Source organism: Marmota monax, unplaced genomic scaffold, assembly GCF_021218885.2.
Source record: "Marmota monax isolate L192 unplaced genomic scaffold, Marmota_monax_Labrador192_F-V1.1 WCK01_AAM20220418_F8-fsc00080, whole genome shotgun sequence".
NCBI lineage: Eukaryota > Metazoa > Chordata > Mammalia > Rodentia > Sciuridae > Marmota > Marmota monax.
Genome location: NW_026694750.1, coordinates 667,784 through 694,363, shown reverse-complemented (window position 1 = coordinate 694,363; position 26,580 = coordinate 667,784). Strand labels below are relative to the sequence as shown.

At 57.7% G+C, this 26,580-nt stretch overlaps 1 protein-coding gene across 1 annotated transcript; it reads left to right on the top strand.

Annotated features, from left to right (window-relative positions):
* The first annotated feature begins 1,505 nt into the window (after positions 1–1,505).
* On the top strand, positions 1,506–24,647 carry Plod1 (procollagen-lysine,2-oxoglutarate 5-dioxygenase 1). Its single transcript, XM_046424903.2, has 19 exons — positions 1,506–1,664; positions 8,191–8,282; positions 9,246–9,379; positions 10,020–10,183; positions 11,260–11,372; positions 11,932–11,995; positions 13,078–13,175; positions 13,822–13,923; positions 14,129–14,260; positions 15,741–15,862; positions 17,017–17,121; positions 17,434–17,559; positions 17,855–17,996; positions 18,670–18,783; positions 19,537–19,602; positions 20,161–20,265; positions 21,466–21,612; positions 22,458–22,583; positions 23,769–24,647. Exons 1-19 carry the CDS (start codon positions 1,589–1,591, stop codon positions 23,922–23,924), a joined length of 2,184 nt encoding a protein of 727 aa, XP_046280859.1. The 5' UTR covers positions 1,506–1,588; the 3' UTR covers positions 23,925–24,647.
* Positions 24,648–26,580: the final 1,933 nt, after the last annotated feature.

Genomic DNA, 26,580 nt, shown 5'->3' with positions numbered 1-26,580 from the left:
TTGCTTCCCTTTACTTGCCTTGTGATCTTGAGCTTGCTGCTGGGTCCCTCTGGGTTTCACTTTTCCCATCTGTACAAATGAGCAAGTCTCTGTACAGTGAGAGTACCTGCAAGATTCCCAGCGATGTACCCATCTTCTAAAAATCATATGTGTTCTTCCTTTTGTTTGAATTACACCAAATACTGCATATTCGTTGTAAAAATTTTAAAAATAGAAATAAGAAAACAAAAATTACCTAGAAATGATAAGTGCTTTATACATGCACACACACACACACACACACACAGGCGCACACACATGCTTGTTTTAAAGAATCCCATGACCTAGAAATAATCACTGCAACATTTGACTGTAATTTTACCCCAGCACGGTCTCTATGAGTGGCTCCATGTATAAGAATGTATCTTTATTGGGGATGGCACCAGAAAATCTTAGAAATGACTGTCTCCCAAATGAGCAAGTGAATTACAACTCCAGACAGAGAACATGTGGAATGTAGCCTTTGCATCACTCTTTAAAAGCCCCCTGTTCCTGCTGAGGGCAGGATCACAGCCTTTGGGACAGAGTCCCCTGTGTTTCTCCTGTGCTATCAAGGCAGTAAAGCTTCTTTTTCCTTTTTCTAAAAAAAAAAAAAAAAAAAAAAAAAGAGAGAGAGAGAGAGAAAGAAAGAAAAAAGTATCTTTACTGAGTGGGACCATACTGCAGTGTCCTAGGGTAGAGTATCTCCTAATCTGCCAGAAGGAACCTCCTGGGTCCCTTCTGAGGTCTCTTCCAAGGAGAGGAGGACTTTGCCCAGAGGTGGATGCCTCTAGCTGACTGGGGATCAGGAGCCCTTGCACTAGAGACCTTCCAATTGTTTGTTGGGCCTTTGGTGTTTCCATTCATTCATTCGTTGGTTGGTTCACTCATCAACCATCAGCGCTTAACCTCCAAAGCTCGGTTTCCCTAGGCTCAGAAGTTTGCCTCCCAGGGACATAAAGCTAGGTTTGGATTCCCTTTGGGGGTGAGAGTGGGATTTCTGCATTTCCAGCACCCTGCAGGGCCAGAGCAGGGCCAGGCCTTCCTCCACATCCCTGAACCCCCCAGGCTCACATCCTCTCCCCGTGGGTTTGGGGAAGAACTAATGAAATCCCAAGAGTTGACTTTCTCAGGGCTTGTCCCCAGGGTCGCTCTAGTGCGCTCCAGGTCACCCCACCCCACCCGTGCGCCCGTTGCATAGATGCCCTTATAAGCTCCACTTGGATTTCAGGTGAGCAAACCGAGGATGGGGGGTGGGGAGTGGATACCGAGAAGCCTCGGCGCCGTGTCGGGTCTAGAAACTGTGGCCCGGCCCTCCTTCCTCCAGGAGGTGGTGAGACCCCGGAGAAAGGGGCCGGCGGAAGGACCCGGGCGCCACCGGACCCGCGCGGAGCCGCCCCAGCCCGGGTAGCCCGGCGCGGCCCGTCGGCGGCGGCACAGCCCTGCGGGGCGGGAGGAGCCGCGGCGCCGCCCCCGGGGCGGGCCCAGTGCGTGGCAGCCTCCGGCCCCGTCGCGAAGTTTCCAGTCCTGTGAGAGCCGCCGGCCCCGCACACCGTCCCCGGACCCCGCCATGCGGCCCCTGCTGCTCCTGGCCCCGCTGGGCTGGCTGCTCCTGGCCCCCGCGAAGGGCGACACGAAGCCGGAGGGTGAGGGTGCGGCCGGGGCGGGGCGGGCGCGGCGCGAGGGAGCGGGCCGGGGTGTCCCTGCTGCCCCGAAAGGACCGGTGTGGACCCGGGGCCTGGAGCGAGGGCTGGGCTCCGGCGGCTTGTCCAGTTGCCCGCTGGTGACTTGGACAAATCACTTCCCCTCTTGGGGCCGAGGTTCCCACCTTCGTGCAGCGGGCTGGACAGGGTGACAGCTGAAGTCCCATTCAGCGGAGACAGGACAATGATAACCCACACTGGCTACTATTTATGGGCTACTAGGGCCAGACACCGGCGACTGCGCTGGGACCTGTTTCCTTCTATTGTCTCCATTTCCTAGCTTGGCAAACTGAGGCCGCAGAGTTGATCACTTGGCTAAGGTCGCATAGCTGTGGGCCTCTGATCAGGAGTCACCCCAGGTATGTCTTGTTTCTAGGGCCCAGCCCAGAGCTACTAGGCCTTGGCCGGTGATGGGGAGGTGAAGGTGTGGTTCAGGTTTGTGGAGCGCTTTAAGCCCCCCCCCCCTCCTCTGTGCTCTGCCCAGCCTCCTGCTAGACTGCTCTTCCTCTCTCTGGTTGGCATGTGAGGAAACTGAGGCACAGACAGGTGAGATGCTTGCCCAGCCCTAGAGCAGCTCTGAGTCTGTGTGGACCCTCAGGCTCCTGCCTCTTTACTTCTCCGAGGCAGATTGGGTTTCCAGGTGTGCTCCACTATCCCAATGGGACTTCTGTCCTCCTCAGCCCTCCCTGGTGTGGCCCATTTCCAGGGCTGCCCAGTGAGCACCGGCGAGCTCTGAGGAGCCCATCTGATCAAAGCCAAGTCACACTGGCCATAGCCTCCCTGGTACCCATTCCCCTTGGCCCTCCATGGCACCCTGTTCACCCTTCTGGAGGATCTGGGAGCATCCTCAGCGTGAGGGGTGCTGGGATAGCAGAAGGAACTGGGTTCTGTGACCCTTGGACCAAGGGGGATGGGAACCCCATTTCTTAGGCACCTTCTTTGTGCTAGGTTGTACCCAGAACCACGTACCTCTCAGTGGTAAAGCCCTCGGCATCTCCATGAGGCTCAGTGTCCTAGGTACAGAACAGGGTGATAATATCTCACTTCTAGAGCTCTTGAAGGATTCCAGAGGACAAGGCCAGTGTGTGAGAATTCAGCTCAATGCTCGCCCCAGTAAAGGTCCTCGGAAAATGGCCTTTCCTGTCCTGGGCCAGGGCTGCCACCTTTCCTGGAGAAGTCCATCAGGGCATAAGATGGGTCAAAGAAGTCCCCCTAGAGAGATGCTGAGCACAGGCCTGAGCTGGTGGTGTGTGCAGGGGCCTGTACCAGCCTGGGGCCACTCACTGGTCAGGAGCCATGAGCCCTATGATAGCCTCTTTTTCCTGAGCCTTACTTCTCCCTGCTTCTGCTGATGTGGGCCTCCTCCACCTCAGACCATTCCCAGGAGGGAAAATACGGCTGCCTACACTAAAGCCCAGAGAGGTGAGTCAGAGATGGACCAAGCTGATGGCAGGGCTTCGGGCACCCCCACTGCAGTGGGTGACAGGAGGAGGGCAAAGGAGATACAGGGCGGCCAGCATAGAGGGTGCTGCTGCTGGGGTTGGGGGGATGTTGCTGAGCTCATCAGGGTAAAGTGCCTAGCAGGTAGCAGGCCCCATTGATGTGCAGGAGCAAGGCTGTCCGTCCCTTGCTTCATCTAGACTGTTTGAAGCACTGGGGGTGGAACCCAGGGCCTCACTCACTCCTGATGCATGATGCACTCCCTCTGAGCTGCACCACCAGCCCCGTTAGACTCTTGATAGGTGAGGAATCACTAGCCTCAGTTATAGGTGGGAAGATGGAGGCCCTGAGAGGTTGAACGCCTGGTCTCAGGTGGGGTCCCTCAGTGTCTGGGACTCAGATCCACAGCTCCTTCCTGCTGGTCCCCATCTCTGATTGCAAGGCTTCTACCTGGAAATGCTGCTTGTGGGGAACCTGCCGGCTCCCCCTAGCTGAACGGCAGAATAGAATGGGATGGTTGTTTTCCCTGCAGGCCTTGCCTGAGCCCCCCACTGACCAGAGTCAGGGAAGGCACAGTCAGTCATCAGCCCCCAGGGAGGCCAGCTCCTGCCTTACCTTGTCAGGTGGCTGGGATAGGAAGTGTTGACTAGGGCAGGGACTGTGACCCGTGCCCTTCTGGTACTCAGCCGGGCCTGAGGTGGGACCTGGGGAGTGTGGTGGGTGGGGTGCTCTTGGCTCGTGTCTAACCTCTCATCTGAACATCCATGAACTTGACACAGGGAGAGAAACATGGGCAGTTGTCACTTTGAAGGGTCCTCCAATCAGAGGGGACACAGAGCTCCTCACCTCAGTAGAGCCTTGTCTGATGGGGAAGACACGACTCTCTGCTCCCGGGGAGCCCTGTGTCTGAGGGAGGAGACCTTGCCCTCCTCGGGGAGCCTGTGGACCAATGTAGCAGATGGAAGAGGCCCTCAACAGAGCAGCAGTGCACAGGCAGATGCTGGTGCCCCAAGGGAGTGAGTCCAGGTGCCCCCAGGCCCTGGGGCCCATCTCCTACCCTCCTTAGGCCCATGCCTGTCCCTGCAGGTCTTGGTTTTCCACGGGGAGGGGAGGACACCTGGCAAGGTCAGAGCCCCTGGGGAGGTGAGCTGGGCTTGGGTGGGGTTCCCAGTCTTGCTGTTCCACAGAAGGGGTTGGAAGAGTGCCAGGAGCCAGGCAGCCGGGATGGATGGGTTGGGTCCTGAGGTGCCTGAAGGCAGCCAGAACCAGGGAGGCCCCAGGCACAGGGATCCCCACTTCTGTCTGCCCTTCTGCTGGACCTTGTTTATACTAGTCCTAGTCAAGGCCTGGGGTGGGCCTGGGCTGGGAGGAGCCTTCTTCATTCCTGCTCCCCAGAGAGCAGCCTGGGTGTGTCCTGACCATGCCTGAAGAGGACACACTGACCACCCTTTCCCTTGCCCGGGCTGGAGCTGCTGGGGAGGACAGGGCCAGCTCAGTCAGGCTGGGTCTCAGCCTTCCCCGTGGGACCCCAGAGGCCCTGTTCTTTCAGGACCTCCTCAGCTCTCCCACCCGCCTCCCGGAGCCCCCTTGCCCAGCCTCTGTCTGCCACTCTCGTTCTCAGGAGGGTGGCTGTTGTCCACTCTGACCCCAGGCCAGCGCCCGCCCCTGCATGGCCCCTTTTCTCAGGGGAGACTCCTCCCTCAGACAAGAACCCAGGTGCTCCCATTGCCCAGCACTTGACAGCCTGGCCCAAGGCTCCTCGTGGAGTCTCTGCAGGAAGTGCTGTCTTCCATGTTATTCCCATACTGCGACTGGGGAAAGCCGGCCCAGAGAGCCTGTCTGTCTCCCCCTCTGCATCTCATTTATCCCTGCTGGATCGCAGGTTCATCCATCTGGGGAAATCATTGCTGGACTCTAGCCAGCAGTTGGAGGGGGGGTGCTTAGTTCTCTGGTGCCAGGCCCAACGTGGCCCCTGGCCTGAGATCAAGGCCAGTGGCTGAGCAGACAGAAAGCAGGTGGGCGGACCTTGGTATCTCCAAGCCCAAGCTGAGTCTCCACGTTGACACCCTGAGGGCTGTCCAGAGCTCTAGCCAGCTTGACCAGGGATTGGGAACAGACCTGGACCATATGTCCACCCTGGGGAGGCCAGAGAGAAGCCTTGGAAATGCTGGATTCAGTCTGTAGCGGGGAGTCTCTGGAGTCCTGGGTGAGGTTAAGAGCATGGCGTTTGGGGTGCTAGCCAACTGGTTCCCATCTTGTGCCAAGGTCTGTGGCCTTGGGCAGGCATTTAGCCTCTCTGTGTCTCATTTCTGCTGCAGGCGGAGGGTGCTGAGGTGATGGGGACTACAGCAGCAGGTGGCTTCTCTTGGGGATTCGGCCCCTGGAGCTCTTTAAACTCACCTCCCGAGGGTGCTCCTCTGGGCCTGACAGGAGCACATCTCGCCTTGGCAACTGTCCAGCTAGGGGGAGGCGAGGGAGGCCAAGGAAGGAAAGGCGTGACCCTGGCCCCACAAAGGGAAGAGCAGCAGGTCTGTCCCAGTCCTTCAGCAGCTGGGTGGCTAGGTAAGGGGAGAGACTGAAGAGGGCCTCCTGGAGGCCTTGGGCTCGGGGCCTCCCTAGGAGAGCTGTGGCTGCCGCAGACAGGACAAGGGAATGGAGTGCACCTGGGTCATTGAGGCATTTGTTTCCTTGGGGGGTGTTGGGGTTGATGCCAGGGTCCCTTAGGAGAGGCCTTACTTGCGATCTCTTGCTGAGAGCCCCTCCCCACCCCACATTGGAGCCCAGAGGACTGGAGACGGCTTGGCCTGCTGGTTCCCAGATGTGGCTGACACCGAAATCACTTGGGAAAGTAAGGAAGACTCCAGGCTCCTGGGCCCACTGCAGACCTCAGGCCATCGATTGTCACAGCCTCCCATGCTGGTGTGCAGAAACCGCTGAGCCACGTGACCTCGTGGCACCCTTGGCTGGGGAAGCAGGCACTGCCACAGCCCAGGGAGCCCAGGACTTTAGGGCCCCAGGGTGGGCACTGGCAGCAGACGAGAGTGAGAGAGGGACAGGCACATGAGGAGGGTCTGGCATGGCGGGGACCTCACTGTGACCCAGCTAGACAGTTTCCTTAGAGGGAAAGACGGGGCCCTCAGAGCAGGTGGCCTGGTCACTGTGCCAGGCCTGGGCAGTGCATGCAGTTAGGTTGAGAGGGGACGCCGGGTCAGGCTGCTGTGGCACAGCCCTGGTGCCACCATATCCTGGCTCCCTGGGGCACGCTAGACGCCACCCAGCCCGTTTCCTAACTTCAGAGTGGGTTTAGTGTGAATAAAGTGCTTAGGGTGGCATGTGGCACGTGGCATGTGGAAAGTGAATGGTGAGCCAGTAAGTCACTGTCCTTTGGAAGCAGAGCTGGAGAAGGGAGCCTGAGACCCTCCCCGGTTCCCCTTCCCGCCCCTGCAGCCGGGTTTCTTCCCAGAGTCCAGAATCACACAAGCTGGCTTTTTCCATTGGTGAAATGTGACACTCTTCCTGTCCCCCCCCCCCCAGCCCCCTTTTGGCAGGAGGGCCTCAGAGCTGGTAGATGGTTCTCCTCACCTGGGGGAGACAGTCATCCTGGCAGGAGTTGAGGGGAGCCCTTCCCAAGTGTGAGAAGCCCCCCTTTTCCTGGCCCCTGGGGTCAAGGGGGAAGCACCCACTCCTCCTACCCACCCGGCCGGCTCCTGCCCACCCCTGCTCTGGGGCCAGAGCCTGCAGGCTGCTCAGCTTCCACCACTTTGGCCTGATGGCCCCCTTTGTTCTTTGAGCCCAGGCCCCTCCTGACTGGGGTGGAGCCTTACCTGCCTGCTGCTGGCCTGGCTGCTGGTTAATCTTGGTTAATCTTTAGCAGAACAGCAGGGTGCTGAGGGAGCTAAGCCCCCACAGAAACAATGAGCAGCCAGAGAGGGCGGTGTCCGAGGTCTTCAGAGAGGTGGTGGGGGGGAAAGGGCTGTCATTGTTACTAGCCCTAGACTTCAGAAAAGGGACACAGGGGGAGGCAGTTGGAAGGGGCGGAGCCCAGTGGCTAGAGCCCTGGCCGGAGGAGAGCCTGGATAAGCACAGTGCCTGGCCTGGCGAGTGCCATTTGCCTCTCTGGCCAGTGCTGGCCAGTGCTGGCCATGGCTCTTGGTGTGTGCTGAGCGTCCCCTAGAGGATCTCACGTGCCTGGTCTTACTTGACTAGTGCCTGGGAGGCAGGTAGTGTCATTGTTTTTACTTTATAAGGGGAAAGCCGAGTCTCAGGGGGGGACAGGGACTTGCCCAAGGTCTCACAGCTGGCAGGGGCACAGCCAGGGGTCTGAGCAGGCAGGCCAGCTCCAGATCCCGCTTCTCAGAGAACACAGTCTCCCAGCGAGTCTGGGAGGGCTTCCCTGGGGCTCCCAGACGTGCTCTCTGGGGAGCTGTTTCCAGCAAGTTCTGTTGGAGAAGTGAAGCCTCACTGCAGAGCCTGGGTGAGGTCCCTTGTCCAAAGGTAGCAGCTGCTGTGGCCCTGAGTCAGTAGTGGACCGACAGGGAGTTCAAGTCCGTTCCCACTCTGAGCCAGCTGGGTGAGGCCTGTTGGAGTAGCAGTGTCTGTGCTGGGCGTGGGCGTGAGAGCAGTGGCCGCTGGACCTCGTGTTTGCCATCCTGGGCTAACGTCCAACATCAGCTGGAGAGACCTTCTGGTGGTCAGAACGAATCCTTCTCCCCACCCAGTGGGGGCCTGAGCCCCCTAAAGCCAGAGGCTCAGCTCCTCACGGCAGGGTGCTGACACCTCACCTGTGGACACTGCTTGACACATTGGTAGTTACCAGCTAGGAGTCCTGGGAGGGAGCAGGGAGGCCTGGGTTTGTCCCAGCTCTGTCACTAACCCGTGGAGTAATCTTGGGTGCACCCCCTCCGACGTGGGTCTTGGGTTGACATGAAGGCACGTGCTGCCAGGATTGGACAGGTCACTGTGACCCCCTGCTCCCCATCAACTCCCCACAGCTTCTATTCCCATTCAACACGCCCTTCTCTGCCCACAGACAACCTCCTAGTCCTCACGGTGGCCACAAGAGAGACCGAGGGGTTCCGCCGCTTCAAGCGCTCAGCTCAGTTCTTCAACTATAAGATCCAGGTGAGGGGCTTCCTGGGCAAGGTAGAGCCAGCAAGGGGTGGTGGCAGAATCCCACACTGCCAGGGCCCCGGAGACAGACTTGGGGCCACAGGGAGGCTTCCAGAAGGCGGAAGGATGAAAACTAGCTAGGACAAGGACAGAGCGTGAGAATTTCTTAGGAGGTGAGCAAGAGGTGAGGCGAGACTGGAAAAGTCCACAGGAGACTCACCCAGGGGGGCCTGGGTAATGGGCAGGCTCTGGGAATCGGCATTTCCACAGATGACCCTGGGACGTTTTGGGACAGTGATCTGGGGACCTTCCCTGTGAGCACTGTTCTGAGTCCCCGTCATGGGCTTGGTGTTCTCTGTCCATGGTCTACGGGGCTTAGTCCTGCAGGTGCTTCTCTGTGTCCCCCGTGTGGGAACTGGGGATGGAGTGGTGGACAAGACCGATGACATCACTCCCTCCCCAGAGCTTGGCCTGAAGCCAGAAAGGAAATGCATTAGCTCACAAGGATGAGGTTGAAGAAGAGGTTTGCTTCAGGCCTAGGTGGCTCTGGGGTTTCAGCAGAGCCAGGGCCCTGTCCTTCTGGGTCTACGTTCTGCTTGTCTTCACCTGCAAACGTGCTTCCTCTGCACGGTGGCCAGGTGACATTGCCGCAGACTCAACGCATTAGAGCAAGAAGCCTTTCCTAAATTTCAACAGAATAGACCCAGGAAGGCTGGTAGACTATGCTTGGGTCACATGCTCAAACCTGGCCCTGGAAAGGCGGGAGGAATCGGACCCGCTGATTGGCCAGGGGTGGTCAGGGACCCCTGGGGGCCAGGCCAGCCTCACACCTGGGTAGAAGGGTTTTTCCACAGGGGAGGCCCAGAGGGGCTGAGCAAACAGGAGTCAGGATGTTTGCTGCTCTGCTGCAGGTGGGAATTTGACTGGGAAAATATTTCTTTGCCAAAAGCTAATGTTAAGGGGCCCTCTCCACAGGCACTGGGCCTGGGGGAGGACTGGAGTGTGGAGCAGGGGGCGTCGACAGGGGGCGGGCAGAAGGTTCGGCTGCTGAAGAGAGCTCTGGAGAAGCATGCAGACCAGGAGGACCTGGTCATTCTCTTCACAGACAGGTAGGTGGCCGAGAGAGCTTCCTGACTGCACCCTCACCAGAGCCCGAGAGAGGAATATTCTAAACCGAGGCCCTCCCTGCACATCAGGAGCCAAGATTGTGGCTTTAGGGGATCCATGAACCCCAGGATAGGACCATCTGGTGTAGGCCACTCCCACTCCTGGTCAGAAGATGGAAGTGGGTGACCTGCTCAGTGTGGGTTTTTTGGGGGGGCACCAGGGATTTAACTCAGGGGCACTCAGCCACTGAGCTACTTCCCTGGCCCTATTTTTATATTTTATTTAGAGACAGGATCTCACTGGGCTGCTTAGCACCTTGTTTTTGCTGAGGCTGGCTTTGAACTCACGATCCTCCTGTCTCAGCCTCCCCAGCCACTGGGATTACAGGCTTGTGCTACCACATCCAGAGCTGGTGTGTTTTGAATGTGACAAGGACGTGGGTTATGGGGATCATCTTTGTGCATCACTGGGGTGGAGAAGTAGCAGGCTGGGCTGGAGCCCATGGGCAGATCAGATACGTCTCCTAGATGGTGACCCAGGGCTGGCAGGGAGAAGGGATTTGTGGGGCACCTTGGTCCCTGTCCCCTCCTGCTGGTGCCCCCCCGGACCCCTGCTCATCTCTTTTCCCTGCTCTGGCCATAGCTACGATGTGGTGTTTGCCTCGGGGCCCCGGGAGCTCCTCAAAAAGTTCCGGCAGGCCAAGAGCCAGGTGGTCTTCTCCGCGGAGGAGCTCATCTACCCAGACCGCAGGCTGGAGGCCAAGTATCCGGTGGTCTCTGATGGCAAGAGGTTCCTGGGTTCTGGAGGTGAGAGGCCTGGGTGAGCATAGCACCCTGCAGAGGGGCCCCCTGACCCTGCCCTCCTGAGGGGCCCCTTGGGTGAGATCTATCACAGGCCACAGATGCAGAGCATCATGAAGAGTCTTAACCTCAGCCTGCTCCCCTGCAAAGGGTGGCCTCATTAAACAGCCTCTCAGCTGCGAGGTCAAAACCTGCAGTCGCACTGGCTTTCTCCCCTGATGTCCCCACCTCTCGTCCTTCTCACATTGTATCACTCATGTGTCTGAAAGGCCTCTCGACTCTTCAGGATGCCTGAACCTGCCCTTGTGGGGTCACACTCCCCACCTTGCAGGCCCTGTGCCCCCCCCCCAACCTCTGGCCCTCTGTAGTCAGCTTCTAACTGCTCTGCCAGCCTCGGCCTCATCCCCTTCCAGTACATTCTCCACCCAGCAGTGCCAGAGGTCTTTAAGAGGATCCGAATCCGTGCTGTCACTCAGTGACTTCCTGCTGCAAAGGATAAAATCCACAGGCCTGTGTCAGCAGCAGGTCTGCCCCTGACAGCCACTGTGTCCTTAGCTCAGAGAGTTAGCCCAGCAGATGACCTGGCTGGCCAGGGGCCAAGGTGTGCGGATTCTCTTCGCCTCTCGAAGGCTGCACCCTAACCAGGGAGCCCGCGTGGGCTTTGCCCACTTGCCAGGACTCAGCCACCAGAGAGCTGTGTGGCGTTGGCCCAGCCCCTGCCCTCCTCTGGGCTAACTTTACCAGATCAGTATATAAAAGGGGGTCCAAGCCTGGATCCCCCCCAACTCCACTCTCCCAGGGCCGGTGCAGTCCATCTATTCAGCACCTGTAGGTGCTCAGCACTGAGTAGGTGCTCAGCACTGAGTAGGTGCAGGTTGGTGGGAACCATTGATCTTGGGAACTCATCAGTTAGTGACATAAATAGCTGCCCTCCTCCAGTCCAGGAGGACTGCTGGGAGGAGGCAGAGCATGTAGGTAAAAGCCTGGGAGGTGGGTGAGTTAGGGGATAGGGGAGGCCCTTGGCTTAGAGGCCCGAAGCTAAGTGTCTGTCTCTATGTCCCCCCACCTCTGCGACTACCCAGGCTTCATTGGTTATGCTCCCAGCCTCAGCAAACTGGTGGCCCAGTGGGAGGGCCAGGACAGCGACAGTGAGCAGCTGTTTTACACTAAGATCTTCTTGGACCCAGAGAAGAGGGTAAGAGCTGGCGGTGGCCAGAGAGAGGAGGCCGGGAGTCCTGTCTCTGGGTCCCACTGGCCAGGCTGCACTGCTCACCGTCCCCCTGGGCCCGGGCCGCTGGGTCGGTGGCCTAACCCCTTGGGCAGCTGTAACAGATAGACGAGGGGCGTCTAAGCAGTGCTCAGGGTTCTGGAGGCTGGGGTCCGAGATCAGCATGGCTAGGTTCTTGACTGTACAATGAAGCGAGAGTCCTTTCCCCAGGGGTGTGGTGAGGATGAGATGAATGTGTGTATGCAGGGTACTTAGACTGGTGATTGGCATTGGTCATTACAGTGGCCATCAGCCTTGTGGTAGGAGCAGCCCCTTCCTCCGTTCCTTCAGTTCTGAGATCCTCTGATTCTCTGTGAATGGACCCCCAAGACCAGAGACCCCAGGGCATGGCTGCTGGCTGGCCTCTTCAGGGCTGCCGTCACGTGCCAAGGCAGAGAAGTGGGGGACAGGCTCTCCCACTGTGTGCTCAGGCCCCGGCCTCAGCCAGGGCCTGTGTCTGCTGCACCTGGTCCCCTCCTTCCCCCAGGAGCAGATCAACATCACCCTGGACCACCGCTGCCGCATCTTCCAGAACCTGGACGGAGCTTTGGGTGAGCGGCCCCTGGGGTCAGTGGGAGCCCTCTTCTGGGTGGGCCCCCTTCTTCCCTGCTCTCCCACCTTCCAGGTGAAGGATTCCTGGGTTGGGGTCCATGACTGCGCCGGAAGGGAGAGGAGGGATAGCACTTGAAGGGGCAGACACCTCTGGCCTGGGCTCATGTCCGGGGCTGGTGATGACGTTGCTTTGCTTTGTCACGGGTCTTGCTGGGTGATTTCCGGCGTGACTCTCTCTCCCTGTACACACACACACACACACACACACACACCCCGAGTTCCCATTTCCTATCTTTAAAAATGGGAAACGGCTGGGTACAGTGGTGCTCGCCTGTAATCCCAGTGGCTCGGGAGGCTGAGGCAGGAGGATCGCAAGTTCAAGGTCAACCTGGGCAACTTAGACCCTGTCTCAAAACAAAAAATAAAAAGGGCTGGGTTGTGTGGCTCGGTGGAAGAGCACCCCTGGGTTCATTCCCAGTTAAAAAAAAAAAAAAAGAGGAAAAAGCGAAATGCAGAACCATCGTCCTCCTGCCTGTGGCTTCTCAGGCTCTGGGTTGAGAAGCTGGTCTGGGCCACTCCCTTGGCCTTTGGGAGCTTGCACAGAGGGGCTGTCCTCATGGTTACCCCCATGGAAGGCCTCCCTCCCTGAATCCTGTCAGGCCACTGAGACGAAAAGACCTCTGTGCATTTTATACCGACTGCAGCCGTCCCCCCATTTCCCTCCGTGCAGAGTACCAGGGATCTCCCCGCCCAGCGCTCCTGGTTTGCCTGGTATATTCTCAGTGCTCCTCTCGTGACTGGAGCTGGGGTGTCCTGGGGCTTTGTTCTCCGGTCCCCACTTCTAGTTCCATTAGGACGTCATAGGTGTGGGCTCGTGGATTCTGTGCTCACGCCACGTGCCCCTGTGGTGCCAAGTGCTGGCTGGACACAGGGTCCTCCCACTCACCTATGAGGAAGGGATTTGCCCCGCATTACAGATGAGGAAACTGAGGCTCAGAGAGGTGACATGATGTCACCTGCTGGCCCCTGGGCTTGGCTTCTGGGTCTGACCCTGGATGGCACTTTGCTTTCTGACCCCTAGATGAGGTGGTGCTCAAGTTTGAAATGGGCCACGTGAGAGCGCGGAACCTGGCCTATGACACACTCCCGGTCCTGATCCACGGCAACGGGCCCACCAAGGTAGGGAGGAGCCCAGCATCTGGGAGAAGGGCCACCTGCTTCCACCTCGCATCTGAGTCCATTCCTCCTGTGCTCAGTTGGGAGTCCACTGTCCCCATGTGGGCCTCAGCAGTGCTGCCAGCGCTGTCACAATGTTAGCCAGGGGCAGAGTCCTTTACTCTCTCCGTGGGCATTTATTGACTTTTTACACCGGAGGCCAAGTCATGGTCAGTTGCAAAGAGGACAGATGGTCCCCGTGTTCATGGTGCCGTGCAAGGGCCTGGGGCACGCTATGCCTGGGGACAGGATGGACCTAAGTGGCTCCTGGGGAACTGGCCCATGGCTCCTAACATTTTTCTCTGTCTGTCCTCGGCCACCTGCATCAGAATTGCAGGACAGGGAGGAAGGGAGTGTGTAAAAGATTGAGGTTTCCTGACTGCACTGGGGTCTGCTCCCCTGGAACCTCTGAGGGATGGGGACCGTGACCACCAAGTTCTCCCTGTACACCGCCCTACAGCTTCTGTGCACTCTGAGGGATAGGACATTGTCACCAAGACCCACTCAGGGCAGGAGAGGGCTCACCAGGGACGCAGGGAGGGCCCTTCATGACTGTTGATCGGGGAGGCCGGTGGGCAGGCTCCTCTTCATTCCCGTGTCCCCTCCACAGCTGCAGCTGAACTACCTGGGCAACTACATCCCTCGGTTCTGGACCTTTGAGACGGGCTGCACCGTGTGTGACGAGGGCCTTCGCAGCCTCAAGGGCATTGGGGTGAGGCTATGGCCATCCCTGAGCTTAGGGACATACAGGGCTCAGTGCCCCAAGATGGGGCAGGAACAGATGGTTTTGGAACAGACGTCGGCTCTGGTGGGAAGTGAAGGGGTCACCCCGTGTCTGGCTGCATCCACACTGGCCACTTGGTGGCCACATAGTGTCTGGAAGCTCCTGGACCCTTAGCCACCCCTCCCCCACGCAGGATGAAGCTCTGCCCACGGTCCTGGTCGGGGTGTTCATAGAGCAGCCCACGCCGTTCCTGTCCCTGTTCTTCCAGCGGCTTCTGCGGCTCCACTACCCGCGGAAACGGATGCGGCTTTTCATTCACAACCATGTGAGTAGCAGGCACCCTGAGGGTCTTCGTGTGGCACCCTGAGGGTCTTCATGTGGCTGGGGGTTAAGGGGACAGCGTCATGAGCTGGCCTGAGCCCTCTGAGGATCTGACCGAACCATGCTTATCTGAGCCAAACGGAAGTGGATGTGGCAGTGACCCCAAATCACTAGTTGACTCTGGAGTCAGAGGGCTGGGCATGAATCCCAGTAAGACTGCTTTGATTGACTGGGTGACCTTGGGCACATCCCTCAACCTCTCTGGGCTTCTGTTTCTCAACTATAAAGTAGGGATCATAATAGCACCAATCACATAGAATTGCTGCAGGGTTTAAGAAGGTCACCTCCAAAAAAGAACCTAGTGCGTAAGAGGCGCGACATAGTAGGTGTTCTTAGCTGTTGTCATTTTCGTTTTGTCCCCTCCCATGCTGCCCCAGCTAATGCTTTCTAATTTGATCTTATGATGTCAAGTTGGATTTTGCTCCTTAGGTTCCTCCCGGGGAACCGCGGAGGGCCTGAGGCTGCTCTGTGGGGAGTAGGCCTGGTTCCACTCCAGCTCCTTCCTTTCTACCTCTCCTCCTGCCTCTCACCTCTGCTCTGACCATCTCCCGGCTGTGAAGCCAGTTCCTGCCCAGTGCCGTGTGTTCTGCCGGGCTCTGTCTTCCAGAGTCTTCTCAGCCAGCTGCAGCCTCCCACTTCAGAGAGCTCTCGACCCCTCCAGTGTGCACCCTGCCCCCAGGGACGCAGCTCAGCTCCTTGCCTAGGTCACCAACATGCATGTCGCCTGTTTCCTGCACCCCCAGGAGCAGAAGGGGTGTGGGCCCTGCCTGGCGAGGCTCTCAGCCTCCCTGGAGGGCCCACCCATGAGCTGTAGCTGTATAGAAAAGGAGAACTGTCACAGGTGGTCTTGAGACCTACTGTGTGCTGTGTCTGACTCACGGTGACCTGGGGAGGGATGTGCTGCCCTTCTGTAGAGGAGCAAGCTGAAGTGGAGAAGGCAAAGGGACTTGTCCGGGGTCACACACTCAGCATGACAGGGCCACGGTTGGTCTGAACCTTGAATTCGAGCCTGAAGACTCTGCTGTTTCCGCACATCTTATGACAGGGCTCCTGGTCTGGGCTCTCATTGGCCAGGTTGTGGCCAAGGGTCATGTGGTGCAATTTGTAACAGAGCATTTTCCTGAGCCGCACCCAGGCCCGCGTGGACTGTGTCTCTGTGCGTGGGCCTGGGGCTGGGGGGGATGCTGTTCTGGCGTCAGAGGTCCTGAAGAGGCCTGCAGGCCTGGCCTGGTCAGGGAGGATGCCCCAAGATGGCAGAGAAGGGCAATCCAGGCAGAGGGCCTGGCTTGGGCAGAGGTCTGCAGTTGGGAACGCAGGTAACCAGCCATGTGCCGAGGTGATGGGGAACAGCCCGGCAGTGACCGTGGGGCTGTGGTCCCTGGGGTGGAACCTGAGTCCTCTCCTCCCCCTGCCGCCTGCCCCAGGAGCAACACCACAAGGCCCAGGTGGAGCAGTTCCTGGCAGCCCATGGCGGCGAGTACCAGTCCGTGAAGCTGGTGGGCCCCGAGGTGCGGCTGGCCAACGCGGATGCCAGGAACATGGGCGCGTGAGTCACAGGCCGTGGTTGTCTGCGCTGACCGTGGCGGGCAGATGGGCCGTGGTGTCAGGAGCCGCAGGCCGGGCATCAGGAGCCCAGAAGCTCTGGGGGACCAGTGTGTTTCGGCCTTTTCCCGGGCCTCAGAGTTCCCATCTGTCACATAGGGAAATGGTCTCTTTCCTGTCAACCTCCGGGCTCTCAGGCAGGCGGAACACTGTCATTTGGGTGCAGAAAGCAAAACTAGGAAAAGAGGAAGAGCTGGAGGGTCAGAAAATGACAAAAGCTGACATTAAGGAAAACAACTTCTGATTTTTTTTTCCTTTACTATGAAAAAGGCAAAAACACACAAAAAAAGACGCAAGTAGTTTGTGTTGATTGTAGAAGAATTGGACATTCCAGATCAGGGTTGGCCAACTTCCTCCAAAGCACTAGAGTGTAAACGGATTTGCCAATCGGCTTTGTGGGGTCATCGGTTGCAACTGCTGGGCTCAGTCCTTGCAGCACAGTGCCAGTCACAGATGTCATGTAATGAATGAGTGGGACTGTGTTTTATTTAGGGACACTGAAGTTTGACTTCCACGTAATCTTCTGATGTTCTTTTTTCTGCCCCAGTCATTGAAACACAGAACATCATTTTTTTCACTCATAAGCGGTACAAAGCCAGGCAGTGGGAAGATTTGGACCAGGGACCGTAGATTGCTGAGCCCTGATCAGATGAAAGAAAAGGACACGCTTTTTAGTTGATTTATTCACTTGCAGCGCTGGGGACGGAAACCAGGGCCTCCCTCATGCTAAGCAAGTGCTCTACCACTGACCAACACCTCCAGCCCCCGTTACCAAAATGCCCTCCAACATCAGCCTCTCCCCTGCCCTGAGCGTGGTGGGGACCTGTCTGGTGGCCTGTGCTGTCCCTTGTACCAGGTTTTCAGGGCACTCGATGCCGGTTGCCAGGCTCTAAGCCTCTGTCTTGTAAGTGCGGAAGCCGAGGGTGGGAGTCTGGGAGTTGGACCGTTGTGGCAGCTGGTCTGCCCCAGGGCTGGCTGACCTCTCCGTGGCCCTTCAGCTGGTACACTGTAAAGCCAAATCATGGTCACAGTTGTGGGCAGCTGCTGGGCGGCTCCAGGACCAGCCTGGCCGACCCGGAGTCCTCCTTTTCCTTGCAGAGACCTGTGCCGGCAGGACAGGGCCTGCACCTACTACTTCAGCGTGGACGCAGACGTGGCCTTGACCGAGCCCAACAGCCTGAGGCTGCTAATCGAGCAGAACAAGTGAGGCTGGGGTGGGCACTCCCGGCTGGGCCCTAGCCCTCCTCGCTCAGGAGAAGCCTGTGCAGGGTGGGAGCCCCTTGGCTTCTCCGCCTCCTCCTGGGCTTGCCTGTGACCTGGGCTATGGGACCCGAGCCTGGGGACTCCGTGGGCTGGTAGAGAATGGCTGTCCTGTGGCGAGGAGGGAGCTGATGAGCCACACGACCCTCCAGGCAGACCCCCACCCCATTAGGTACCCCTGTGAGCAGGTGTCAGCCCCCAACCCCATCCCTGTCAGGTCTATTTCCTGTCCCACTAAGACGCCCATTTCCTCAGGAACGTCATTGCCCCTCTCATGACCCGCCACGGGAGGCTGTGGTCCAACTTCTGGGGGGCAATGAGCGCAGATGGCTACTATGCCCGCTCTGAGGACTACGTGGACATCGTGCAGGGGCGGCGCGTGTGAGTGCCTGTGGGGTGGGCCACCTTCTTCCATCTTCCCTCTGGGCTGGCCGAGGCTCCCTCCCCGCGACTCCTGACCTGGTTGCCCTCAAATTTGTCTTGACCCTCAAGCAATGAAAACTGCAGCCAGACACAAAGAAAGACTTCCTGACAATTGCTCTGGGCCCACGTGCCCAGAGTAGGGGATTCAGATCCACAGTATGATGCCCTCTCAGCCTGTGACCTCCCTTTCCCCCTGGCCTGTAAGTCCTTCCACCAGCCTGTGACCCCCACCGTCTTGCTCTCTCGCCCTCAGTGGTGTGTGGAACGTACCCTACATCTCCAGCATCTACTTGATCAAGGGCAGCGCCCTGCGGTCTGAGCTGCAGCACACAGACCTGTTCCACCACAGCAAGCTGGACCCAGACATGGCCTTCTGTGCCAACGTCCGGCAGCAGGTCTGTGAGGCTGGGTGGCCATGGGGGTCTGTGGGCAGGGGGAGCTGGCCCCCAGCTCTGACCTGCTCAGTGGGCTACCTTGCACTGTAGGCCAGGAAGCACCTGAGGGTCCAGCAGGGTCACTCAGAGGCCACCAGGGCCACTGCGCCTGAGGGTGGTCCTCAAGGATCTACAGGGACCGTTTGGTGGACTCAGTTTTCACACTGTTTGTATTATTTATATTTTTGTCAAAGCCTAAAGGAAATGAAACTTCCCCCTAAATGTCATCTAAGTAAGGTATCCAGGGGGCCCCACACTCCATCTCTGCTTCCCAGCACCCCCTCCCCATGTTTCTTGGTGATTCTTTTAGTGGGGTCTGGGGATGGACCCAGGTCTCGTGTGTTAGGCAAGTGCTCTACCACTGAGCTGCATTCCCAGCCCCGGTGATGATTTTTTCTGATACTGGGGTTTGAACCCAGGGGCACTTTACCACTGAACTCTATCTCCAGTCCTTTTAAACAATTTTAAAGCCTTCCTCGATTGCCTCCTGGATGCTGGTCCTAGGCCCAGGGGCAACCTGCACTTATCTATCCCTAGTCTTGTGAACTGGAAACTGGCAGCATCGCTGCCCCTCCTGGGGACATGCAGGGGAGGGGTGGGCCAGGGCTTCTTCAATCATGCCTGTTGTCCCCAGGAGGTGTTCATGTTCCTGACCAACCGACACACCTTTGGCCACCTGCTTTCCCTGGACAGCTACCAGACTACCCACCTCCACAATGATCTCTGGGAGGTGTTCAGCAACCCCGAGGTGAGTCCTGGGGTGGGTGGAAAGGGCTGGGAACAAAAGGGACTTCCCTGATCCTGTGGCTTGTAGGCTACCTGTGTCACCCCCTCCCTCTGCCCTGGGGGCTGGTAAGGGCAGAATTCAGGTAAGGAAGGTCCCTCAGAGACAGTGCCACCTAGTGGAGGAGGGACCAGGCCTCAGAGGCCTTCTTTTGAGGCCCAGATCTGTCAACTCTGACTTGGTCAAGACCCTCTCACCTTTTGGGGCCTTGATTGTCTTGGTTTGTCTTGGCTGTAGAATGGGTATGCTACCTCAGCCTGTCTTGTCCCTGAGGGCATCATAATGATTGAAGGAGACAGTTGTGACAATGTTCCTAGATGGTGGGAGCTTATAGTTGACAAGGGCATTTTGCACATACACATATACACAGACAGGCATGTTCATACGTGTGCAAAAACCATCTCCTGGGCTGGGGATACAGCTCAGTTGGTAGAGTGGTTGCCTCACATGCACAAGGCCCTGGGTTCAATCTCCCCAGCACCCAAAAAAAAAAGTATAATTAAAACCATCTCCTGTGGGCACACTTGGGTGCCTAGATAGCACACCCTCACACGTGGGCACAAGTGAGCACCTACCTACCCCAAGCGTGTATGTAGCCACTTACGTGTTGAGGAGCCTGTCAGAAGCTCCCTTCTTGGAATGTCCTGTGGATTGAGCAAGTGGTGAGCCCCTGGCTCAGGCCAGACCCGAGGGCCCAGCCTGGTTCCCGCCCTACAGGACTGGAAGGAGAAGTACATCCATGAGAATTACACCAAGGCCCTGGCGGGGAAGCTGGTGGAGACGGTAAGCTCCAGATATTCACACTCTGGCCTGCTGCCAGGCCCTCACCTTCTGCTGGCCTTCGCCTGCTGCTGGGTGAAGGGTGGCAAGAGGAGTTGGTGGCAGGATGGGCCCTCCCTGCTGACGTTTCCTCTCTGAGCCTGCAGGGGCCTCAGGGCCTGTAGGCCTCTTCCCTGGCCGAGGCATGCGGAGGGAAACACGTCTGAATGGGTCTCTGCTGTGGCCCCTGTGCCAGTTGAGGAGTGGCTGTCTGTCCTGTCTTCTGTGGCCGTTCCCCTGGGCCCTCGGCCTCCGCTCCCTGGGTGTGCATGTTCCTTTGTGATCCTGTGCTGGTAGCTCTGTGAGCTGGCTGGGCAAGCCCATCTCTGAGCTCTGTCTCCCACTTTCAGTAGCTCACCTGGTCTGAGAGTCACTGCTGCTCAGGGTCACTCAGGGGTCCCAGAGGGCTCTGAGGTGTAGTGGACGGGAGCTCCCTAGGGGCCCTGCAGCAGGCTCAGCATCACAGGGAAGATGCAGGGGTCGCCCTGCAGCCCCCCGAGACTGGGCCCTCGTTCTCTCCAGCCCTGCCCCGATGTCTACTGGTTCCCCATCTTCACTGAGGCAGCCTGTGACGAGCTGGTGGAGGAGATGGAGCACTATGGCCAGTGGTCGATGGGCGATAACAAGGTAGGGCTCCAGACGCCGGGGCCGGCCTGCAGGGGCTGCCCCTCCGCCCGCACTGCTTTCTGGGCTCTTCTCCTGGCTACATAGCCAGTGTCTCTGGGACTCTTCACTTAGGAGCGCTGGCTGGGGTGCCTGCAAGGCAGTCAGGAATAGAGGGAATGGGAGACTGGAGGTGGAGGGTTGGTCCCCAAGCAGCCGTTACCACTGTGTGACTTTGAGCTGCCTTAACTGTGAGTTGCTGGGGTTTTAGGTCCTGGCTTATTATTAGAATGGTTCAGCTTCCTGCCTGACTTGTGCATGGAAGAGGAGAGGAATAGGCAAGTGTGGGGTGAGGGGCCTCAGGACATGGTGGTCAGGGCCAGGTTCATCAGCCATCCTCTGCAGGGCCTGGTGGACATGTGTTCTCTGGAGCGGGAATCCCGTCCCCGCCCTTGCCTGGGACATTCAGGCTCTGCTCGTAAAGGCACAGGAGATCCTGAGCCAGTGTGCCTCAAAGGTTGGGCTGCCTTTGATCTGGCAGCTGGACTGTCCTGTGGTTCTGGCTGCCTGCTCAATCCTTGTGCTTTGGTGGCTGGGCAAGTCTCCAGAACCCAGGAACTGGAATAGCTCATGCATTCTGGGGTTTCTTGTGCTCCAGTGACAGGGCCAATCCTTGGACCCCAGTACCTGAGCTAATGAGCCCATGGAACGAATTATCTGTTTCATGTGGCTAATGACCACAAGCTTACTTTTAATGGCTTTGAAAACACCCATTTATCATCTCCTGGTTTCTGTGGGCCAGAATCTGGCTTAGCCGGGTCCTCTGCTCAGAGTCTCACAAAGCTACAGTTGAGGGTCAGATGGGGTTGGTGTCTCCTCCGAGGCTCAGGGTCCTGTTTCAAGCCCATGTGGTGGCTGGCAGGTTCCTGTACCTGCAGCTGGAGACATAAGGCATCTGGCTTTTTTGAGGCCAATGGGAGCCACAGTCTCTTTCCAAGACCCTCCCCCTCAGGTCTGGTCCACCCAGACTCCCTTTTGATTAACCCCAAGTCAATTGATTTGGGGTCTTACGTCAGCAAAACCCTCCGCTTTTGCCATATAATGTAGTGAAGCTCCATCCTATGCCCAGGCCAGGGGAGGGGCTCAGAGCCTACATGCCAGGACATGGGGACCTGGGGGACTGTCCTAGAATTCTGCTGCCACGTTCTCTCTGGTCACTTCCAGGACAACCGCATCCAGGGCGGCTATGAAAACGTGCCGACCATCGACATCCACATGAACCAGATCAACTTTGAGCGAGAGTGGCACAAGTTCCTGGTGGAGTACATCGCCCCCATGACGGAGAAGCTCTACCCGGGCTACTACACCAGGGTGCGCCCTCCATGCAGCCAGACGTGGGCGGGCTGAGTGTCTGGGAGGGGCGGGGCCAGGTGGTGGGCGGAGTACCTTCGAGGGTGGGGCCAAGTGAGTGGGTGGGGTGTCTGGGGAGGGTGGGGCCAGATGGAGTGGGCAGGATTCTGGGGTGAGGTCCGTTGAGGGTGGGCAGACAGCAGCGCCAACTTCCTGCAGAGGCCCGGATATGTGGTTACCAGGAGGAGCAGGGTCTCCCCATCATAGGAGTGTGGGGGTGGGGATGCAGGGCCAGGAGATGGGGCCTTGGGGTGACCAGGTCCCAGGAGGACACTGCTCTAGCTTCTCACCTTGCCCCTTTTGAATCCCTCCTCTGTCCTTAAACCTTGACTCTGGCTCCTACACCTGCCCACCAAGTGAACCCCCCAGTTGGCCTGCGGGTACACCCAGTCCGCCTCTGGGTTTCTCTCTAGTGCCATCGCCCCTCTGTGTCCACCCCATCTCTGGCTCACTCTCTCTCTTGCTCACTCAGCTGTTTCCTCCTCCCCGTGGTTCTGTCCACCTGGCCTGTCTGCATGGTGGCCGAGAGGGTGCTGAGGGTTAGGTTCCTTCCTCCTCCTCTCTCTCCTTCTTCCCTCCTTTTGCATTCTTGCTTTTGTTTTCCTCCCCCTCCTTGCCCCTCTTTCCCTATATTTTTCTTGAGGCTCTTCTGTGCCAGTGCTGTTCCTGGCAGAGGAGGAGGTGGCCCTGGGAGCTGCCATGCCAACAGATTGGACTGGGCCCTGCTGTGTACCCTGCCCCTCCGGGTCCTCGGCAGCTTCTCTTGACTGGCGCCTACCCTTGACTGTCCCTCTGCTCTGGCACAGGCCCAGTTTGACCTGGCTTTTGTGGTCCGCTACAAGCCCGACGAGCAGCCCTCACTGATGCCACACCATGACGCCTCCACCTTCACCGTCAACATTGCCCTGAACCGGGTGGGGGAGGATTACGAGGTGAGCAGGGGCCAGGCCACAGGGCAGAGCGAGGGTTGGCTGGAGAGCATCGGGCAGGTGACTGAGGCAGAGGAGCCTGCCAGGTCAAAGGGCCAGAGGGAAGGGCTGCCTGGTGTGTGGAGGGGGCTTCCTGGAAGAGGTGGGTTTGAGGCACTACTTGGCAGGAGAGAGGGGACTTTCAGGGGGACAGCCTGAACTCTAGGAGATCTGGAGCTAGATTGCTCTGTGGCCTTGCCTCATTTCTTGACCTCTCTGTTCCTGTGTCTGAGTGCGCTCCCTGGAGTTGTGAGTTGTGAGAACAATTGAGGTTGTGCAGGGAGCCACGATAAGCTCTCAAGGAAGGGCCCCACAGGTGATAGGGAGCTTGGGTTCTCCTGTGGGAAGGGAGAGGGCTGCCTTGGGAGTGGCAGGGTATGGCATCGTCTAGGTGTGGGGCACAGGCTTGCAGCTGGAGGGAGAGTTGAGGACGGTGGGAAGCTGTGGGGGCCTCTGGGCCCATGGGGGCCTCTGCATGTGGTCAGTTAGGGAGCTGGCCAGGCTTGCCTCCATCTTCTCCTTAAGCTACTATTTTTGAGGGTTTTCTTTTTCTTTTGGCCCAGGGGTGGGCCAAAAAAATTTGTAAAAACTGTTCAAAAACAGTTCAATTTTTTGAGACTGTGTCAGGCGTTCCCTAAGCTGGGGGTTCTCCGCCAGGAGCAGTTTTTGCCCCCCCCCCCCCCCCCCCCGGAGCCATTAGCAGTGCCTAGAGACATTTTGTGTTGTCACAACTGTGAGGGTGCCCTGGAATCCACTGGGTAATGGCCAGGGGCGCCCAGGACAGCCCCCCTGTCGGTAGTGACAAGGTTGGAACCTCGGCCCGACACTCTTCTGCCTCCTCTGTGACTTCTCACAGCCAGGGTAGCTTCGTTCCCACTTTACAGGAGGGATTCCCACTGACCCCAGAGTTAGTGAAGGGTGGAGCAACAGTTACCCAGGGCTGCCTGACTCTGAGGCCAGAGCCCTCCACCTGTGTCTTCCTTAGGCAGCTAGTGTCTGTCTGTCACTCCACAGGGCATCCCCAGGCTGGCTGTGCTCAGGGCCACTTGGCTGTGGCAGACAGTGGGACATAAGAGAATAGGAAAACGGTTGGGTTGGGGGTGTGGGGGGGCCAGCTCTGCCCTGGGCACTGACACTTCTCTCTCCCAGGGAGGGGGCTGTCGCTTCCTGCGCTACAACTGCTCCATCCGAGCCCCCAGGAAGGGCTGGACCCTGATGCACCCCGGGCGGCTCACGCACTACCACGAGGGGCTCCCCACCACCAAGGGCACCCGGTATATCGCTGTCTCCTTCGTGGACCCCTAACTAGCCAATCCTGGCTCCCTCCGACTGTTCCTCCTTGCTGACAACCACTGCCCAGCAGCCCCTGGGGCCTTGGGGTCCCCAGGAACCCGGTTCAGTCTCCAGGCTCTTGACCTCCTGTTGCTCTTGGAATGGCCGGTCGCCAGGCCAGTCGCCAGCCAGAGAGATCTAGAGCGCCAGCCAGAGACACAGCACCCCTGGGGCGGGGCTTTCTGAGGCCTGCAGTCCAGCCCCAGGAGACACAGATCGCTTCCGGTTTTGTGACTCATCCTCCCTGATGAGCCCAGCCCCCCCTCCTCCAGGCTTTCCCAGGGCAGGACTTGAGCGGAGCAGGGCCACCCGCTGCTCACAGAGACTCCAGCTGGAGAAGCCGCCCCCAGAGTGCCTTGGTGGCCTGCAGCTCTGCGGATTCTACTTAAAGCTTTGCGGCGTCACAGAGACCAGAACAGAGCCACGTTCCTACCCTGGGCCTGGGTCTTCTGAAGCCCCTTCCTCCTGGCTCTTGTCTTGAGAGCACAGCTTTGTCCCCTGGAGAGAGCAACTCAGAAAACCTCTCAGGGAACAGAAGAGACATCAATGCCACAGCAGCCACATCCTCTACTTGATCCTGCTGGGGGGGGGGGGTGACATGTCCACACTGCACTGGGCCACCCTGTCCCAATGCCTCTGGAGAGAGGGACAATCAGAAACAGGACAGTTCTATTAAAGGTTGTTCAGACCACCGAATGGGAGGCACTTGGTGTGGGGGAGTGTGCAGGTGTGGAGGAGAGCTTGGGGGGCAGGTCCGGAGCCCCTGGCTGGTTCCCAAACCCAGTGCCCTGTGGCCTTGGCATTTGTAAACTTCAGAATCCCTTCCCACGAGCTGGGCGCTGGCTGCCTGGAGCGCACTTCTTCCTCTGTCAGGACCTGTATCAGGTGTCACCGCCTCTCTGGAGCCTTTGCTGACCCTCCTTCCTTGAAGCATGAACGTGGGAGAAGTGGTGCTTCCAGTGGCCCCATGTACCCCGGGGCATTCTCTTCTGATCATACTTGAGGGAATGTATCAACCCTAGGAGCTGCGCCTGCTCACCTCTTGCTGTGGCTGGGCTGTATACAGGTCTGGTGCTCAGCACACAGCCCCCCCACCCCAGCACACAGCCCGCCCCCCATTTCCTCTTTCCTGAAGGGGAAAGAGGCTCAGAGAAGCCAGGTAATTGGCCCAAGGTCACGCATAAAGTAAGCGGTTGGGGGGGGGATTTGAATGATTTTACCACTCAAAACACTTGCCCCCAAGGTATTTGTACTCAGCCCTGGAGGGCAGCAGGGGCAGAAAGAACCAAATACAGTTTGGTGATCAATGTCCCAATGGCTGTAAGAACAAAGTGGAGCAGGAGCCCTTGACCAGTCAGCGAGTATAACCTGATGCTCTCAAATGAGGCTTATTTTGCCTCTTAGGGGACATCTTTTTTGTTTGTCACAACTGCAGAGGGGGTGCCACTGGCATCTAGCAGACAGAGCCTAGGGTGCCTCTACAGTGTACAAGGCAGCCCTACCACCACCACCCAAAAATGAATCATCCATCCCCAAATGTCAGTAACGTGAGGCTGAGGAACCCTGATGCATCTTAGGCTGGACCTTAAAGGGGGAGGAGGGATCCACCAGGCAGAGAGACCCTCGGGGCCTGGAGAACACTGGTTGGTTGGAGTGGGTGGGGTGGCAGTTCAGAGGCCTACTTTCCCAGGTGTCTTAGTCTGTTTTCTGTTACTATAATGAGATACCACAGACCAGGCAATTACAGAGAACAGAGGTTTCCTGAGCTCACGGTTCAGGAAGCTGGGAAGTCTAAGATCCTGACCATGTGGTGAGAGCCTTCTTGCTACATCATAACCTGTGAGAGGTCATCATAGGGTAAGGGCCAGAACTATAGGCCACTGATGCCATCATGGGAACCCCACCCTCATGACCTCATCTAATTCTAATTACCTTCCAAAGGCCCTAATCCAAATACCATTAACATGACTTTTAGGATTGAACTTGCAACCCTTGAATATTTGGGGGCACATTCAAACCAAAGCACCAGGCTGTGGAGAGCTTGGGCACCTGGAAGGCAGCTGGAGTCATTTGAGGGTTGTGTGTATGCCTTTTAAAGATTTTTAAATTTTGAGTTTTTAAAATTGGCTCATTTTATTTTTTTGAGACATGGTCTTGCTAATTTGCTGAGGATAGCCTCAAACTTGTGATCCTCCCACCTCAGCCTCCTGAGTTGCCAGGATTACAGGTGTGCATGACCACTCCTAGTTCCTTTTTTAATTCTTGAGACAGGGTCTCAGTTGCTGAGGCTGGCCTGGAACTTGGAATTCTGGAATTAAGGTGTGTTCCACCACACCTGGCCAAAGAGCACAAATCTCAGTCTCTCTCACTCCACCCCACTTCCCAGCTGCCCAGTTCTCTCAAGAACTCACCAGGCTAGTCTGTTTCTTGAATTTTTTTTTCCTAGCACGCGGTTTAAATCCAGAACCTTGCACATGCTAGGCTCTCCCACTGAACTACATTCCCATTCCTTTTTATTTTATGCCGAGACAGGCACTCACTAAATTGTCCAAGTTGGTCTCAAACTTGGTGATTTTCCTGCCTCATCCATCTGAGTAGCTGGGATTATAGGTGTGCACTACTATGAGCA

Excerpts from the sequence above, each read along its gene's own strand:
- Plod1 (XM_046424903.2), top strand. The coding sequence starts at position 1,589 with ATGCGGCCCCTGCTGCTCCTGGCCCCGCTGGGCTGGCTGCTCCTGGCC. Across the intron at positions 17,560-17,854 it reads ATCGTGCAGGGGCGGCGCGT|TGGTGTGTGGAACGTACCCT; the intron begins GTGAGTGCCTGT and ends TCTCGCCCTCAG. Across the intron at positions 21,613-22,457 it reads ACCCGGGCTACTACACCAGG|GCCCAGTTTGACCTGGCTTT; the intron begins GTGCGCCCTCCA and ends GCTCTGGCACAG.